Raw genomic sequence first — 16,815 nt, 5'->3', positions numbered from 1 at the left:
CACACATACGTTATGCTCTGGGCAGGTTCCTCTTTGTTGCCCTGCCTCCTCCTCTTTGCTGGAGGTATTATACAGCCCTGTGCCCTTTCTTTTTCCAACCCCGACTGGTAAAATCCTCGTCTCAGTGTCACCACAGCTTTCTAACGGCTCTCCTCATCTCAACCCCTGACAAACCGAAGGCTCTTGCATCCCCCATAGCATCTTACGCATCAAAGATTTACTCCCTTCGTGATTTCTGGAAGTATCGATACAGGTTTCTTCTCATTATCAGTTACATGACACTATCAATTCAGTTAAGAAACCAGGAAGACGAAAAAGCACTCATCAGCACCAGGAACAAACCATTAGCAACGTTTCCAAACGATCTCTCTTGCAGAACAGGTGCTAAAGGCCCCAGACTGAGAGAACTTTCCTCCCACCAAAGTCTTGAGACAGCTAACAGCCACCTCTCACCCCGAAGCTCCTCTGTAACTTCTTTGATCTAAACACACACACACAGAGCAAGAACACCTCAATCAGGGGCTAATTTCGCTTTAACTGCAGGTACTTTTGGTGACTTCTAGCCATTAAGTACTCACCTCCCCGCCCCCTTCAAAGGGGAAGACGGGGGAAGACACAGAGGCAGGGAAAAGTGAGGGAGGTCCTGCCTCAGGGGTCGGTGGGGGCAGAAGCCCTGCACCTTCAGCCACAGAGAAGGAGGCTTCATGAAGAACAGGATGGCGATGACACCCACACTGAGATGATTACAAACCATACAGTCATCGGCCCGGAGGGAGAAAAAGACTTCTGGAGCTTGCCGGTTACCTCAGCAAGGGGACGGGAGGAGGGCTTACCGTTGATAAGGTAGGGGTGATTGCAGCACTTCCGTAATTCCATCATAGTGTTTAAAAGGTTAGGTACGTTAGCTTGACCACCACCTTTGGAAAGAAACGTAAAATTCTTCTCAAGGATGGCTCGGTAATATTTCTTCTGAATGTTTGTTAGCTCAACTTCAATGATCGTTTCTTCCTTGGGGGCCAAGTTCTTTTCCACATCTTCCTTGAGACGTCTCAACATCATTGGCTTTAGAATAGCCTGGAGTTTTTGCACCTAAAAAAGGACCTTACGTAAATACTGCTATCATGACTTGCCTGCATGTTAAAAACATACTCCAACGTGAAGGACCAGGGTTCTCGTATTTATTTACCACTCTTATCTATGGGTCATTTGTCAAAGCCAGGGAAGGCACGAAGGCACGCATCTTACAGCTTCCACAACGGAAGTGCACGCGGCTGAATCGGCCGATTTCCAGTGGACTGCCTCACCCGCCGGGGAGCCCTGAACAGCCACGAGGCTTGCACGGTACTCAGCGGGAAAGAACCCAGTTTATTCTGTTAGTTTTCCCTTCTGTTTGTCTTAAGCCTGAGGATGATGAGGAAGGAAGAGACCATGTCGTGGGAATGCCACGCTTCCGCTCTCTTCCCTTCTAGAAAGTGCTGCCAGGATGCGTGAGAGCCAGGAGCTCCATCCCTGCCCCAGTGAGCAAGCAAGAAGCCTCTCTCTGTTCTCTTTTCTGCTGCATGGTAACAGGACACAGCACACCAGACAGCTCTTATTTTAAGAAAAGCGGAACAGAACAAAACAGACTTCACTAAGAACTAAATTGAGAGGTTTCAGACAGAGAGTTAGGGGAGGGGGCACAGAGAGACCAAGATCCCAAGCATATCTCCATGTTGATTAAATCAACACCCACATAACTCTTGTGATGGGTGAAAAAAACAACCACTTTTCATACCCAGTATCCCATTTATTTCTCAAAGAAATCCTGTGAGGTCGTTAGGACCTGTGCTTCTAAACAAAAATATGTAGACTCAAGGGGGCGGGGTGGGGCCCAGCTCAGCGGCAGAGCACGTGCTCAGTGTGCACGAGGTCGTGGGTCCAATTCCCGGTAGCGCCAATAAAAATAGTAAAGTAAATAAAACTTAATTACCCCCTCCAAACAAAACAAAGCAAGCAATGTGACCAAGCGTACAGTTAAGAAATAAGACTAGAACCTCAAAACTCCAGGAGGGAACTAGCTTTGCAAATTTCTGACAGGTCCCCCAAAAGCACACACAGCAACACCACCCAACAGAGGGGCTCGGCAGCTGGAAATGACACCAGCCGGTCTGCAGCCTCCCTGCCCATCTCAACAGCCCTCGTGAGGGCCAACAGACAAACCAACAAGAAAACCGCCGTCACGAAGGCTCAGGACGCCCCAGGAAAGGGCGGGGGAAGCTCGCCCGTCCACCAGGCTGGGGGAGGCGCACCCAAGTGCCACTGCAGAACGCTCAGGCCTCAGGGCTCTGCCCTCTCTCGGGGTGGCCGCCCACGGCGTGACTGAAACGCAGAGTCGGCGCGGCCAGTACCTGCTCCTCTGTCTTCAGGTCGCCGAATTCTTGCATGAAGGTGGTTTCCGAAGGGAAGCGACTCGGTTCCAGGAAATGGAGCAGGCTGAACAGCTCCTCCACCGTGTTCTGGAGCGGGGTCCCCGTCAGCAGCACTTTGTGTTCCTGCAGGGACGCGAGGAAAGCAACTGAGCAGACGGCAGCAGAGGCCGCAGCCCCTCCCGAGGCTCGCAGCATCCTGCATCTACTCGGCAACGCTGAGCGCCAGCATCCACCCTCCTGAGGCACAGGAATGAGGCACGAAGGTGGGGACACCAGAAACGTGGTCCCTGTTTCAGATGGATTCATGGACCCCCGTTAAACCCATCTTACCATTTTGTGTCTGCCCAGGATTTTAGGGCCACACTTTGGTGCTGTGGCTTCGCAGGCCCCCTACATCTCCGGGCTTCGTTCCCCATCAAATGACCTTAAGTCTGTCCCTAAAATCCCTAGGACGAAGCCGGTCTGCTTCTCTCTGTTCTGCACATCGACGGCGCCCTCACCGCCCTCCCCATCTGCTTCCTGTGTGACTCACTTCAGAGACAAAATGTCTTCCACACACAACAGCATGCGAAAAACTATTCTGTTCTGCAAACATTTCAGACTAGCAAAGAGGTCAGCTGGGTTTGAAATACCACAATCAACTTTAAAAAAAAAAAAAAAGACATGCTATATCTAACTTTGTCTCTTTGGACCAAGTGAGGTATTTCTTTAAAGCAGTTCTTCCTGTCACAAGTGCTTTCTCCAGCTTTCCTTAAGCCTTCGCACCCTTGTCCTTCTATTTCTACGTAGCTGACATGGTGACCAGTCTTAACGACAGTGAACTTATTAACCTTAAGGGCCTTATTTTCTACTTTGGCCTTTTGCTACACAGTACAGTTAACCAAACTATTTCCAAAAGTGGCTATACCTTCCAGGAGGTTCAAAAGCAATATTCTGACTTAACCTGAAAGCTGACAAGGCCTGGCTGCTGGGCAGAGAGTTCTGCTCAGTAAACACTGGATGAGTGAGACACCTGAGGACATGCTAATTTTCTTAATATCTACCATGTCTTATCTGTCAGTGAAGCTCTTTGAAAGGAAGAGGAAGCCGTTCAATTTGCTTTTATTCTTCCTTTTCTCCCTTTTGAAAAAAAAGAGGTCTCTGATTCAGAAAGATACACAGACCACTATCATCCTTCAGCTCATTAAATTCATGAGGAAGGAGTCTGCAAATCAATTTGAGATTTTCTAATGTAGAACCATACTGGTTGTCACGTGGGCTGTGGTCCCTGACATATTCAAGTTTGGAATTAACTCATCCAAGAATTTTTAAAAACATTGCCACAGATTCAGGAAAAGAGTTACTGCGCTGGAAGACCTGTACTGGTACTGAGGACTGCCTCCCGGCTTTTCTGTATCCCTCGTGACCAAGTTAAATTCTGAGCCGCGAACCAAATACATCAGAAAAAGCCTTGTAAGCTATTCATTTCCGAATCAACTTACGTGAAAGAAGGAAAAGAACTTCTTTCTTATGCAGCTCTTCCCCAGTGGCTGCTGAAAGCCAGTTACACCAAATGATCACACGTATGACCCTTCGGTGAGGCTGCATGAGTAGCGGAATAAAACGTTCCCATTTGAAAGTGACTATTAAGCAACATACAGTTAATACGCAGGTGTCATAAAAGGTCGAGCAGGAGACGGACTATCAAGCGTATCACCTCCAAGTTCAACTACGCCAGCAGCGAGGCTCCTGGCTTGAAAATGTTACTGTTCTTTTTAGCTCTGATGGAGTGATTTCCACTTAATTTCATTGCAGCGGACTCCTTTATAATTTGCATGAGGCCTCCTGACAAAGATGAATCCATAGAGAACCACCATTACCTCCAGAGAGACCCCTCCTTTGCCGACAGGGACAAGGAGAGGGCGCTGCCTCCAGGGCTCCTGCAGAGCACAGCGGGGACCCTCTATGTCCCTCGCGGTATCATGCTCACTAGCATTTCCTTTGCGATGGGGAGGTGAAGACACTCGCTGGTCCTCCCTTCCTGAGAACACACTTGAGGGTAACCCTTGTCAAATGCACCTTCATCGTAACTGAGTCTCGTGCAGGTAACAGCAGTCCCCAGCGAGCTGCTCCGAGGCTGGATGGAGTTATTATTCGCTGTTTTCACCGTGACTTATTTTAAGAAAGGTGAATTAAAAAGTGGCCAGTGCGTTAAGTTCTCATGATGCATATTTTAAGTAAGGATTTTAAGACCAGACAATGAGCTGTTCAGAACCGGGAAAATACAGTTATATTCCAATTCTGAACAATGACAATGTGTTCCATCTAGAAAACAGCTCTTATGAGATAGATTCTTGACCATCAGAAAAACAATTACTTCGTTCATCTGCTAATCAGAGCTTCCTGTGGTGAGCCATGAATGAGTTACAGGTGTGCCAAGTCCCTGGGGCAGCCAGCAGGGCTGTGGCAGTCAGGTTCCCGAGACCGGTCACCTGTGGTAGTGGGCAGCCTTCTTGGCTTACCCCAGGATGACACACAAATATTGTCACTTTCCCCGTGTGCCACCACATGAAAAAGGCTGGGGAACGCTGCACTGTGTAACAGAAAAGTTATCTGGATAACAGACTCTAATCCATTAATGAAGTGTTACTATTAAACAACAGAAAATCCTTTGAAATCTCCCAGTGACAATCAGATTGTCTGATGTTGACAGAGCTGAACTCATGCACCAGTGAAGGACCGTTTTGCAGTAAGAATCTACTGTCTGGGAGTACAGGAACTAATAACAGAAAACAATTTAGATAAACTCAGATGGCTACTGAAGCCTTCAGGAAATGGCACTGCCACCGTCTCTTACACGGACCACTGTGAAGAAGGATCCCTGCTCAGGAGACACGGTAGACAGTTCACGAGCACGGATGTTTAGCAAAAACTATAGGTTTACTTCCATGTGACGCAAAGCATCACCTGGAGAGAGTAAAGCACAGCCACCGAGTTTCTCTTTTCCACACGCTTAGCCAGGTCTTCCCGACTCTCCACCCTTTCTAAGTGTTCTAATTTGTTCTGTGAATTGAACACCAAATAATATAAATGATTCTGAGAATGGTCTTAAGGATGGGAAATCCCATTCTAAATAGGATAATTCAGTCAGACGTTTTCCTTTAAACAAAACTAGATTTTGTTTGTTTTTAATTAAAAGAGTAGCTGGCTAATCCAATCCCCTTAATTTAGGAATAAAAGAAGCCACTTCAAAGAACCAGCTGCAACCGAAAGCTTTTAAGTGTTCTTTTCGACGGTACCAGTCTTCAGTAAAAAACTGATAGCCGTGAACATATATAGAACAGTCCTTCCCATCTCGAACTCTCAATTAACAAGAGATCAAATGAATCCATAGAAGTCAACACTAAAAGGGATTTAAAAAAATATTTTTGTACTTTTTAAAAACTCATCAAAACATCCAAGACATGCTAAATATAGTAACTTTGCTTTTAAAATGTACATTAAAAATAAAAATAAGCAATCAAAATGTACCCTGTAAACTGCACAGTAAAAAGCCTGAGGTTGACTTAGTCATGTAGCCATTTTTGCCAGAAAATGATACAGCCGTACAGAAAGGAACAGTGCTCACACCCTACCCCTCTCTACAGCATGTCGTCCCATGATACTTCCACTGAAGAAAATCTAGAAATTCCTCATCTGGAAGACCTGACCATCTCTTGGGAAGCTGGAAGACCATGGGACAGGCATGTTCTAAAACTCCAGGTCAAACTCAAGGTCCTGTAACTCCCTGAACTTCTAAGTGTCTGCATGAACTGGACCAATTCCAGATATTGATTCAACTCACTGAGAACTCACACGTACAAGTCCTACTGGACCCTGGACGCCGAAACCTACGAGCCCTGGAATATACCTGGATGATCATCCTGGAGCTAAAGCTTGGCCCAGCAGCTTACGAAATGGCAGTATTCACAAGCAAAAGGAAAAGCAAATACTTGAAACTCATTTCCATGAAAACACCACGACTGTACTCTGCTGCGAGACTAAGGTGCAAAGAAACCAGCCAACGGCATAAGAATCAGGAAGACGGCAGCAACTTCCAGGGAACTAACTGAACGCTCAGGAGGCCACATCCCAGCATTTGACAGGCTTTGCAAACACCCTTCAAAGGTTATCGGTCAGATTCGGAGTGGCAGGAACACTGGGTCGGTAACAATTCTACGTGGGCTCAAGGGCATCGCCAGCGCGAGGACTGACCAGGTCCATCATCTTGAGTCCCTCCAGCAGCTTGCAGTTCCTGTTCTTCAGCCTGTGGGCTTCGTCAATGACCACACAGCGCCAGGGAATACTCCGCAGCTCAGGACAGTCAGTCAGAATCATCTCAAAGGTAGTGATGATGGCATGAAACTTGTAGGACCCCTTTATCACTCGACCCTATAGGAACAACTCTCGATTATTATTTAGCATTAAAGATTACTTTAATAACTTCAAGCATAAAACACAGGCATTTATTCCTTTGGGGACACCTTTATTTTAGGCAACACATATGGTCTGTTTTCAAGGTATTTTGGAGGTTTTTTAAACTATTACAGTATAACAGAGTTTTGACACCTTTCCTTTTTAAAGGAAGTTTGAAAATTGTTAGTAAAATTTCCAAGCCAGCTTCCTCACAGATCCCATGCAGTAAAGTGCCACTAGGTGTGTCCAAGCCAGTCACATCCCACAGACTCCGAAGGGCAAAAGGCCAAAGGGATCATGTACTAAGCCAACTTTTAAAAAACTTTTTACTTTTAAATTTCATTTATTTATTTATTTATTACTTTTGTTAACTAATTTTTTGCTTTTAAAGTGCTAACATGAGGAAAACACTCAACTCAGGGTAGAACTTAAAACAATTTCCCAAATCTAAAGATTAACACCAAAGCAGACTTCAATTTTTTTCTCCTTTAACTATTTAATTGTAGGTCATATTTTCCACTTCAGGCAAACAAATGTATAAAACAAAACTCTGTCTTATTTCCAGTTACAGGACTGCCATTTAGTGTAAACTATTTATTCTTCCTTCTTTATCATTTGTAATGCTTCTCTGTCAATAGCAAAGAATAACTACATGTAAATAACTAGAATAAGTAAACAAACAAATGAACAACAACCATAGCAATTGCTATTAGGAGCCAAGCATAAATCCTTCCCTTTGAGTACATTTCATTCAACGTGCCAGTATCACATGCCTAGTATTTTTCACTTCAAGCAATAACAAATAAAACACACCATTCTTTCTATTCACATTTAATAACTCCATTCTTTGTTTAGCTTTCTCTGAGGGCTTGCAAAATAAATCAAATTAGCATATCAATGCATTAAATGATTTTCAACAGTCATTCAAGGTAAAAAAAAAAAAAATTTCACTCATTCTAATTTAATAATTAGAATGACCAAGGCTATAAAAATAAAGAGCCAAAATCATAAGATATGGCATTACAATACAAACATAAACTGCAGATTTTGCAAATTTCTCAATTCTGCAAAACCTAGATCTTCCCCCCCTCCAAATGTCCGAGACTCTCTAACATCCAAAGCCTGAAGCTGTACATGAGGGTAAGGAGTGACGCCTGTGACGCTTTACCTGGGGATCTTTGAAGTACATTTCATACAACTGAATGGTCCGACGACTAGCTTGACTCCCATGATACACAACCACGTTCAACTCTGTCCAGGTCCGGAACTCCCTTTCCCAGTTGGGGATTGTGGACAATGGGGCAATTACTAAAAAAGGGCCATGGATTCCTTTCAAATATATCTCATAGAGAAATGTAATGGACTGGATAGTTTTTCCCAAACCCATTTCATCTGCTAAAATGCAGTTTCGCCTTTGGGAGGGAAATAAAAACAAGGAGAGTTTAATAAGTACACATACTAGACAGGGTTTTATTTTTACAAGCTGACTATATATTTATTATATTCATAAATGCAAATCTTAGATGTTCTCTTAGACACAATAAAGTACATTTTCAAACAAAATGCTCTAAGACATAAAAATTATTTCTTTACACTTTGATCAATGTCTGTATTAGTATTTGTTGAATAGACAGATATGAAGCATCCTTCCAATGGCTGCTTTTTTAAAATCATTTTTATTAGCGAGCTAAAAATGTTGAGTTACAGCTGATTAATATTTTCAATAAACTACAAAGGAAAAGAGCTGTCTAGGCTTTTCAAAAAGTGAAGAAAGACACGTTGTACATACATGTTGTACCAATTGAAAAGTAGCCAGTTTACTCCCTCCAACTGGTATTCCCTGAGTTTGTTATTGTTTTTATACTCCCTGGAACTCTCCGATTTCTTCCAATCATCAGCAGGAGGTCGCTCCTGTTTCAAATATAGTAAATCCCATTAGTGGTTTCTCAAAGACCACACGACCACGCTATTTTCAAATTAAACCCTCTGCCATTCGCCAGTTCTCACCACACGCTCTGTTTCCGGCTCCCTGGACATCAGTTTCTCAAACTCTTCGATCTTCGCTTGATCTATGTCCTGCCTCAGCTCCCACGTGCTGTCCTCGTAAGGCAGAGAGCACCACTTCACCAGATAGTGAGTCACAGGCTGGGCCGGGTGCAAACACAGCAGAGTTGGATTCATATGAAAACCATGTGCTCTCCTTCATTTATGCACAGACACTGAGCAGCAGCAACAGTAAGGAGCAGTTGGCAGAAATTTTAAAACCATGACCATTGAACAAGCAGTCCTTGGTTACAGAGTCTCAAGTCTAAACTGGAAATATTATTGAATATTATTGGAACAAATTAATTTTTATCAAAGCCATTCACTGGTAAGGAAGGTTCAAAAGCCAAAAAGCATAAAGAAATAGCTAGAAAATAACAAAGCTGATTTTGAGCCTTATTCTTATCTGTGCAAATCATCAGTGTCTGATTCAGACTTAGATGGTTAATCATCTTAGTGTGTTTACACATTTACCTAATTGGCTACTTTCTTAAAGAACGAGAAACAGGGTTGAATTTACTAGGATTGCTGCCTTTTTCTTAAAGAGACACTGCTTGTATCCAACTGCTTTAAAATAATGTGTTTGAGCTCTAGAAGACTAGAGAGCAAAACATTTTGGATAAAGCAGATCAACACGATTTCCTCTGGGCAGATCAACATGATTTCCTGTCTTTCTTGTAGAAAATATTTGAGTTTGTTTATCTTCATTTCAGGACCAAGGTACACTGACCTGGTTGTGATGTTACAAACATTTGCTGTACTATGTAAATATACTATGGTGAAAAAAATTTTTTTTCAGTACAACTAAAGCAAAACTAGGAAAGTAAACATCATGTTACAGATACAGTCTTTGAAACATCATGGTCCTCATGATAGAGTTTGGAGTAAAATGGGAATTCACTGCAAACTCTCATGAGACAAGGAAGATCCAAACACTTTATATAATTTAATATACGAGAAGTTAGGATGACAGAACACATTAAAAGCATGGTGGATGGGCACATCCTTACTCAGATACAAGGCTCAGAAGTCACTAGACTTGACTTTACTCTTACTGCCTCATCAACTGTCCTTTACAAGCTTGCAGAGCTTTGCAAAGCAACACACGCATGCCAAGACTAGAATCTCACAAAGAGAAATATTTTATATTATCCTCTGCGCATCACATTAAATGAAGCCCATCAGTGTTAAGTAACACTGAACTTCATTCTGCTACAAGAGGACTCAATTATATAATTGAAATTATATAATTTTGGGGTACATCATAGATTTATACCAAAATATACTGAATTCCTTACTGATCCTATCTGGAACTGTGCAAAATGTCAAAGTATTTGTTTCATATTGAAAAGTGATTCCTTTTAAAAAGCTCTCAAACTCAACATAAAACACATTTACTGTTACTATTAAGCCCTAAAACTAATTGTAAATCAATAAATTTCTGTTAAATTTAGACCAAGTATGTCATAATCCAAGGCTCTGACCAGGAACAGACCTAGGATTCCATGATCATTCTCCATAAACACACATAAGCTGTCTGAGTCACTGCCCCTAATACAAATGATCTTCTGTTACCTCTCCCTGGTCATCTGTGCTACGTGCAAAGTCCATTATCCGGTCAACCTCCACATAATCTGGATTAAAAAGCTCATCTTCAATCTATATCAAAGGAAACAAAAAATTGAAATGTTTATGTAACTCCTGAGAGTAAACACTATTTCACTTTTCATGGGCAATAATATTTGGGGTCACAGCCACACAAAATTTATATATGGCAAATTCTATTATATCAATTGAAATGCTACAATTTAGCAAAATCATTTCCCCGTGAGGAAATCAGACTTCTCAGACTTTGTTAACCGGGTCTTTTAATTACTGTGTGAAACCTTTTTACTGTGAGAGAATGTTTAAGAATATTTTAAATGAAGTGTGAAATTACAATTCACTAATGAGCAATCCGAAAGGCCTATGCCGTGCAATGCATTTAGCATCCTTGAAACCACAGCTCACAGTGAAGAATCAGAGCCACGCACAGTAAGCGCTGGAGCCTTGTCACTGTTGGGAGTCGTCCGATGTCTCGTAGCCGCGCTTGTGGAATGTAATTCAAAAGCTAAATACACCGAGACCAGTGAATTCCATATTTTAGTGTGAACAGAGCTATGATGTTCAGTCGCCTTTGCCAGTCAATGTGGGCACCTCGTCTGAATATGGTCCTGGTGTTAATCAAAGTGTTCTAATGATTTTTTTTTTCTTTGTACTGAACATAGGGCGTTTGGCTAGAAGTATTAAGGGTAAAGAAATGAGGCTTAAATAATTGGCTTATTTAGCCAATATATTAACACTCTTTACAAAAGGGGAGTAATACTGCTTGCCTGCAGAATTATCTCCCGTAAAAGAACAGAATTCGGCTCAGAGGGAAGCTAAAGACTAAGCCGTACCTTGAAGAAGTCAGTCAGGTGGCTTAGAAAAGAAAAGACGTTAGTATATGTTCCTAGAGATTAATCTATCAGTAATACAACGGCATTAAAACGCTCTGCAGAGACATACTAGCCGTCCCTCAGACACTGTCCGCATCCCCGCAGTTACCGGTTCAAGAGCTGCTCCCCTCGGTCGGCTCGGGGGTAGCAGGCAAACGCGGGGCTCCCGTGCCCACTTACAACACCCAGGTGTGGTGCTTTGAACCGTGAATCATAAAACAAAATCAGAAATACCAAAGTGTGTTTCAACCGCCTCAGGCCTTTACATAGAATTCCTCAGTAAGGCAAAAAAATCATTGAACTGTTTAGTTAATTTAAAATGTTAACATATTAAATGCACTGGGCTTGTCAAAGCTTCCAGATTCAGGTATACAATACCTACGCATTATTCACATACAGCATAAAAACTAAAAGTTTCCATAAACTGGGTTTTGATGAGAAGAGGTCTCTTTAAGACAACTTATTCTTAAACAGAACCTTTCACTGCTGAATTAAAATCCTTAACTTTACTCCTAAACACTTCTGTCCTTCAAGCAAGTAATCTATGCCACCATGCATGTGATGCCATTTCCAATTTCAGTAATTTTTTTGAATAGAGACTTAAGTTGCCACGACTTAAAGGGAAGCCTGAGGTGAAAAAGGGGATGCGAAAGCAGCCAGAACTAAAAATCCCAAAGGAGCAGGACCATGGAATATCTGAAGCCAGGAGCACCTATGGGACACGACAAACAGGTGGGATGTGTGGGCCTGTGCATGAGTGTGTGCATGTGTATTTGCGTGAAAGGGAGAAAGAGGGGAAGGAAACTGGTATCCTTCTCTGCTAACCCTCAAATCATCTTTTCAGACCCAAGTTCATGCTACTTCCATTCAGGACAAAATCTAAGATTTCTAGTTGCCAAGCTACCAGTAAGATAATGTATTTCAGCCTTGGTAGAGGTGAGTCACAGAGAGAGACTCAAATAGACAGGCTACATGTCCAGGGCCAGGCACAAGTCCCTAAAGTGCATCTGACTCTTGGAAACACAGTCAAATAAATCTAATGAGCAGAAGAACCAGGATATAAAGATGGGCGGGGGGGACTGCACTCTTTCATTTTCCTACCACAGATGCACAGAAACATGAGCAGAACAGATGGTGTCTCTTTCCAAAAGGAAGCTAATGATTTCAACTTGCCCAATGTCACAGACATTTCACTTTAGTTTCATTAAGAAGGGCATGAAAAATAGAACTTCCCAGTATGATCTTAGAAACTGCCCTTCCAGAGAAAAAAATCACCTAAATACTCCCCTAGACACGAGGAGTGAGTCGCATCCAAGTAATTCCATTCCCCTCAGTGCTGACTCCTATGCTGCAAAGACGCTCTAGTGCCTGTCAGAACGCAGCAGACGCAGCGGACACGCAAGTCTAGTGCAACAGCCACCAACCTGACCTCCCATCTAGTGCAAATTTCACAACATGCCTTTGGAGGGGCATGGAAATCAGATTCAGGGAGAACACAGACTTGTCACCTGAGATGATAAGGATTGATTTTATGACATACAAGTCCATCCCTCAACCCATCTCCAAAAACAGGTTGGGGGGGGGGGTGAAGCAGATTGTGAAACAGGTATTATTTTGCATCAAATTTTACACTTCTTTACAGTTTACATTCTTTTAACTCCTTTATGGAGAGGAAAACTAATAAGTCAGCCAGTTTAATCTTTCCATGTGAAGGTTTCTCTTTTACCTCCTTGAGGCTGTAAGTAAAATTGAATTGGTGATCACAAGGACCTAGACCCCAGGAAGCAGGTTTGTGCGAGCATTATGTTAATGCACCTGACTCCGCTAGAGGGGAACGGGCACCTATATAAAGCCTAACATATGCAAAATAACCTTGGATAAAGGGGGGAGGCAAAGGTATTAGATGTTACTCCAGCTTCTATACCACAGCACACCATTTGTGAAAGTAAGTTTAGCGAACTCTCTGTCATTAGACACTGACTCGAACAAAAAGAATTTGTCACACATCTTCCCTTCCAAAAAGAAACTTTTATATCCTAGAACTTTTCCTTAATCCTTACTGTACAGTTTTTAACCCGCTAAATCTTAATAGAGCTGTTGTCTACTTACTTTTTTCACTGTCTATGAACGGTACTTCCACTACAAGATTTAATCACACCATCATATTTCCACACACCATCATAAGGCCCAGTATCTCCTAGACTAAGCAACAGGAAGAATGAGAAATTTCCTGTTTACAAATTATTTTAGCAATAACCAGTTACCAATATGCAAGTAACAGCACCAAATGAGGCAAACTAGTTTTTCTTAATAATTTACTGACCTACAATTCAAAATTCAGAACATTTTAATACTGTAAGTACTTAAGAAAATTAACCAGGGTTTCCATACCTCTGAAAGGAATTTGTTCTGGCCCTGCTTTGCCTTAAATCGTTTAATCTTTTGCTGAATTCTCTTATCTTTTTCCAGATCTTCTACAGATGCCCACTGACAATGAAGATATGAGCTAAAAGAATAAAATAACACACATGAAACAGACAGAAAACAGTTCATCCTTTATTATTCACATTCATTAATCACTCCAAAAAAATCAAACTACACAGATAATTAACAAAATAACCTGTTTAATTACTCATAGAGGCTGCTGAGTCACATTTGATATAGATATTAATGTCTGAGAATAAGAAAAGAAAATCAATAACAGCGCCTAAAATTTGCCTTCTGTCCTGAGCCTTCAGCTCTTACCCACTTTCCATTAAAAAAAAAAAAAAGGGACCTAATAACAAGCTGTTTTCATAAGTGAATGGATCACACTTCAATACGAAACAATTAGCACCACAGGGCGGCCTTATTATGAATTGGTTTTGAGCCTTTTATCATTAATTGAGAAATAAAAGGGTTTTGTCAAGTTAAAAAGAATTCAAATTTAAAACAGCAAAGGTAAACCTGACTTCCCCCTTCTAGAGCAACTGGGGAGAAAGGGGCCACCACCAGCTCTCTGAACAGCCTTGCCCCCAGCGGGCTCCTGATCAGCTCCCCTCGCCCAGCCTAGCTCTTCCAGGAGCTCTGAGATGGTGGCCCTCGGGGTCCCCTGGGAATGTTCCCCTCCTTAACGTCTACCCTCTCCAAGGACTGGCTAGTCTCCTCCCCTCCAGACTCACCGCAAGCCCGCTCTGAGCAGGTGCTGGGTCCTCTCAGCCTCAACTTGAATACTCCCCACCCTTTATCATCCCCGAGATGCACAGGGACACAGGGAAGATTTTACTGTACCTCTGACATTCTTTTGTTCGGTATTTCAATATTCTGTACCATCATCCTCCCCCTGCCCCCCGCAATAGCCTCGACTGCCTCTTATTTCTCTTTCCGGTGATGACATTAAAAAGAAATGAGGTGCTTTCAAAATCAAGGTACTACTACTCTTAGAAATTATGCAGCCACTATAAAATATGCCAAAAATGATTTAAGGATCTGGAAAAGGCTTATGACATTAAGTATCATATCATTTTTATTTATGTAACGTCTAATATGCATTTGCATAGGTAGGACCAATTTCGTCCTACAATTGAGGGAGATGAGGACTTTAAATACATATGCCTTGTAAAGACATGCATTGATATAAACCCTGTACACACATACACACAGTGCAAATAGACTAGATGAAAATGCATCCAAATGTTAGTAATGGGTGGGTGGTTAAGATTGCAAATATTTTTTCTCTACTTTCAACTTACATTTTCCAAGTTTTCAATAAATAGTACACAATACTGTTATCATCAAAATCAAATAGTATAAAAATAACCTAGTCTGGTCTTCTAATCATTGGACAGAAGGTGTGTGTGCCATCAGCACTGCTGGCTTGGCTGAGGTGCACATGCACTGAAGGACCACCAGTTTGGCCGTGAGGTGGGCACAGACCCTTCAGCAGTGGGGCCCAGCCCTGCTCTCCCTCCTGTCAGCTGGGCTGCGCTTTTCAGTCAGTGACTCTGCCTTAACCAAATGGAAAAAGGCCACAAGCTTCCCTACTAAGATGAGAAACAAGGCGAGGATGCCCACAACCTCCACCACTGTTCACTGTCCTATTCAAGGCTTCAGCCAAGGCTGTCAGCGCAGGGAAACAACAGAGGGGTGGTAACTGGAAAATAAGAAGTAAAACTCTCTCTATTTACAGATGACATGATTGCATAACTGGAAAACCCTAGAGAACCAATTAGGAAACTAATTCAAATAATAAAATAAAATAATTCGGTTATGTAGCAGGATACAAAATTAGCATACAGAAGTCAGTAGTCTCCGTTCACACAAACAATAACCAGTCAGAAGACACAATGTTAGAGAAAAACCTTTTTTATAAAACCAACAGATAGAATACTTAGTAATAAACTGAGTAAGTGTGTGAAACTTGCATAAGGAAACATTTAAAAACCCTCCTAAAAGGCAAGAAAAATCAAGCTGAATCAACTGGAAAGACACCTTTGTTTTTAGATAGCATGACTCAACACCGTAAGTCATACATTTGTAACATAACACGACGCAAATAAAAACATAAACAACCATTTTAATGGAGCTAGGCAAGTTAACACTGGACTTGCACATACATATAAATAAATATGCAAGAACATTCAAGAAAACATTTTATAAAAGGAAACATCCTAGGGGAAACTCAATGAACCAGATATTAAAATACGCTATAAAGCCTCTATAAGTAAAATAGTGCGCTACTGACTCAATGAGGAGACAGACAGATCAAAACATTAGAATAATGTATCTAGATAAGGATCCAAATAAATCTGTATGTGCAATACACACACGATAGAGGCTGCATTCCAGATCATCGGGGCAAAGATGGACTTTTTATAGTAACGGTGCTGGAACAATGATATTTGGAAAAGAAGAAAATCAGAGTCATGCTTCACACCACATGCAAGAGCAAACACCTGAATCAAGCACCTGAACAAAGAAACGGAAGCCACGCAAGTACTAGAGGAGAACACGGCAGACGCCTCTCCAGCCAGTCTCCTAACAATGACTGAAGAGTCAGGTCTGATAAAAGGAAAGATCAATAAATCTAAACTATACAAAACACTTCTTTAAACTTATAGAACAATAGACAACAATAAATAAAGTCAAATGGCAAGTGAAACTGAGGAAAGATGGTTGCAACATAGGACACAGATTCAGGACTGATAACCCTCACATATAAAGCACTGTTAAAAATCGACGGAAGCACAACAGAAAAATGGGCAAAAGACCTGAACACACAATCGACAGAACAAGATATGAACATGACCATTAAACTTATGGAAAGACGTTCTACCTCACTCACAATAAAAGACAGCACTAATTAAAACCACACTGAAATATGACTTCCCACAAAACGTGAAAAACCACACCACCTTGGAAAGGCTGTGGGGAAACAGGATCCCCCATGCAGTCCTGGTAGGGATGCAAACCGA

The 16,815-nt window shown here is 42.0% G+C and overlaps 1 protein-coding gene across 3 annotated transcripts in view; it reads right to left on the bottom strand.

Moving 5' to 3' along the window:
• The window catches only part of CHD7 (chromodomain helicase DNA binding protein 7), a 171,163-nt gene that overhangs the window by 33,304 nt on the left and 121,044 nt on the right, over nt 1-16,815 (bottom strand). For all 3 annotated transcript variants that reach the window (XM_064480832.1, XM_064480834.1, XM_064480833.1), the window contains exons 8-15: nt 13,754-13,868; nt 10,461-10,544; nt 8,850-8,987; nt 8,632-8,753; nt 8,011-8,254; nt 6,642-6,818; nt 2,388-2,531; nt 834-1,089 (exon numbers count right to left, since the gene is read on the bottom strand). In XM_064480832.1, coding sequence (XP_064336902.1) covers nt 834-1,089; nt 2,388-2,531; nt 6,642-6,818; nt 8,011-8,254; nt 8,632-8,753; nt 8,850-8,987; nt 10,461-10,544; nt 13,754-13,868 — 1,280 coding nt within the window. The remainder of the gene's footprint in view (nt 1-833; nt 1,090-2,387; nt 2,532-6,641; nt 6,819-8,010; nt 8,255-8,631; nt 8,754-8,849; nt 8,988-10,460; nt 10,545-13,753; nt 13,869-16,815) is intronic.

The sequence above is a fragment of the Camelus dromedarius genome, chromosome 30 (genome assembly GCF_036321535.1).
Source record: "Camelus dromedarius isolate mCamDro1 chromosome 30, mCamDro1.pat, whole genome shotgun sequence".
Lineage (NCBI taxonomy): Eukaryota > Metazoa > Chordata > Mammalia > Artiodactyla > Camelidae > Camelus > Camelus dromedarius.
Note: the sequence above shows the minus strand (reverse complement) of the source record. Positions and strands in the feature narration are given on the sequence as shown.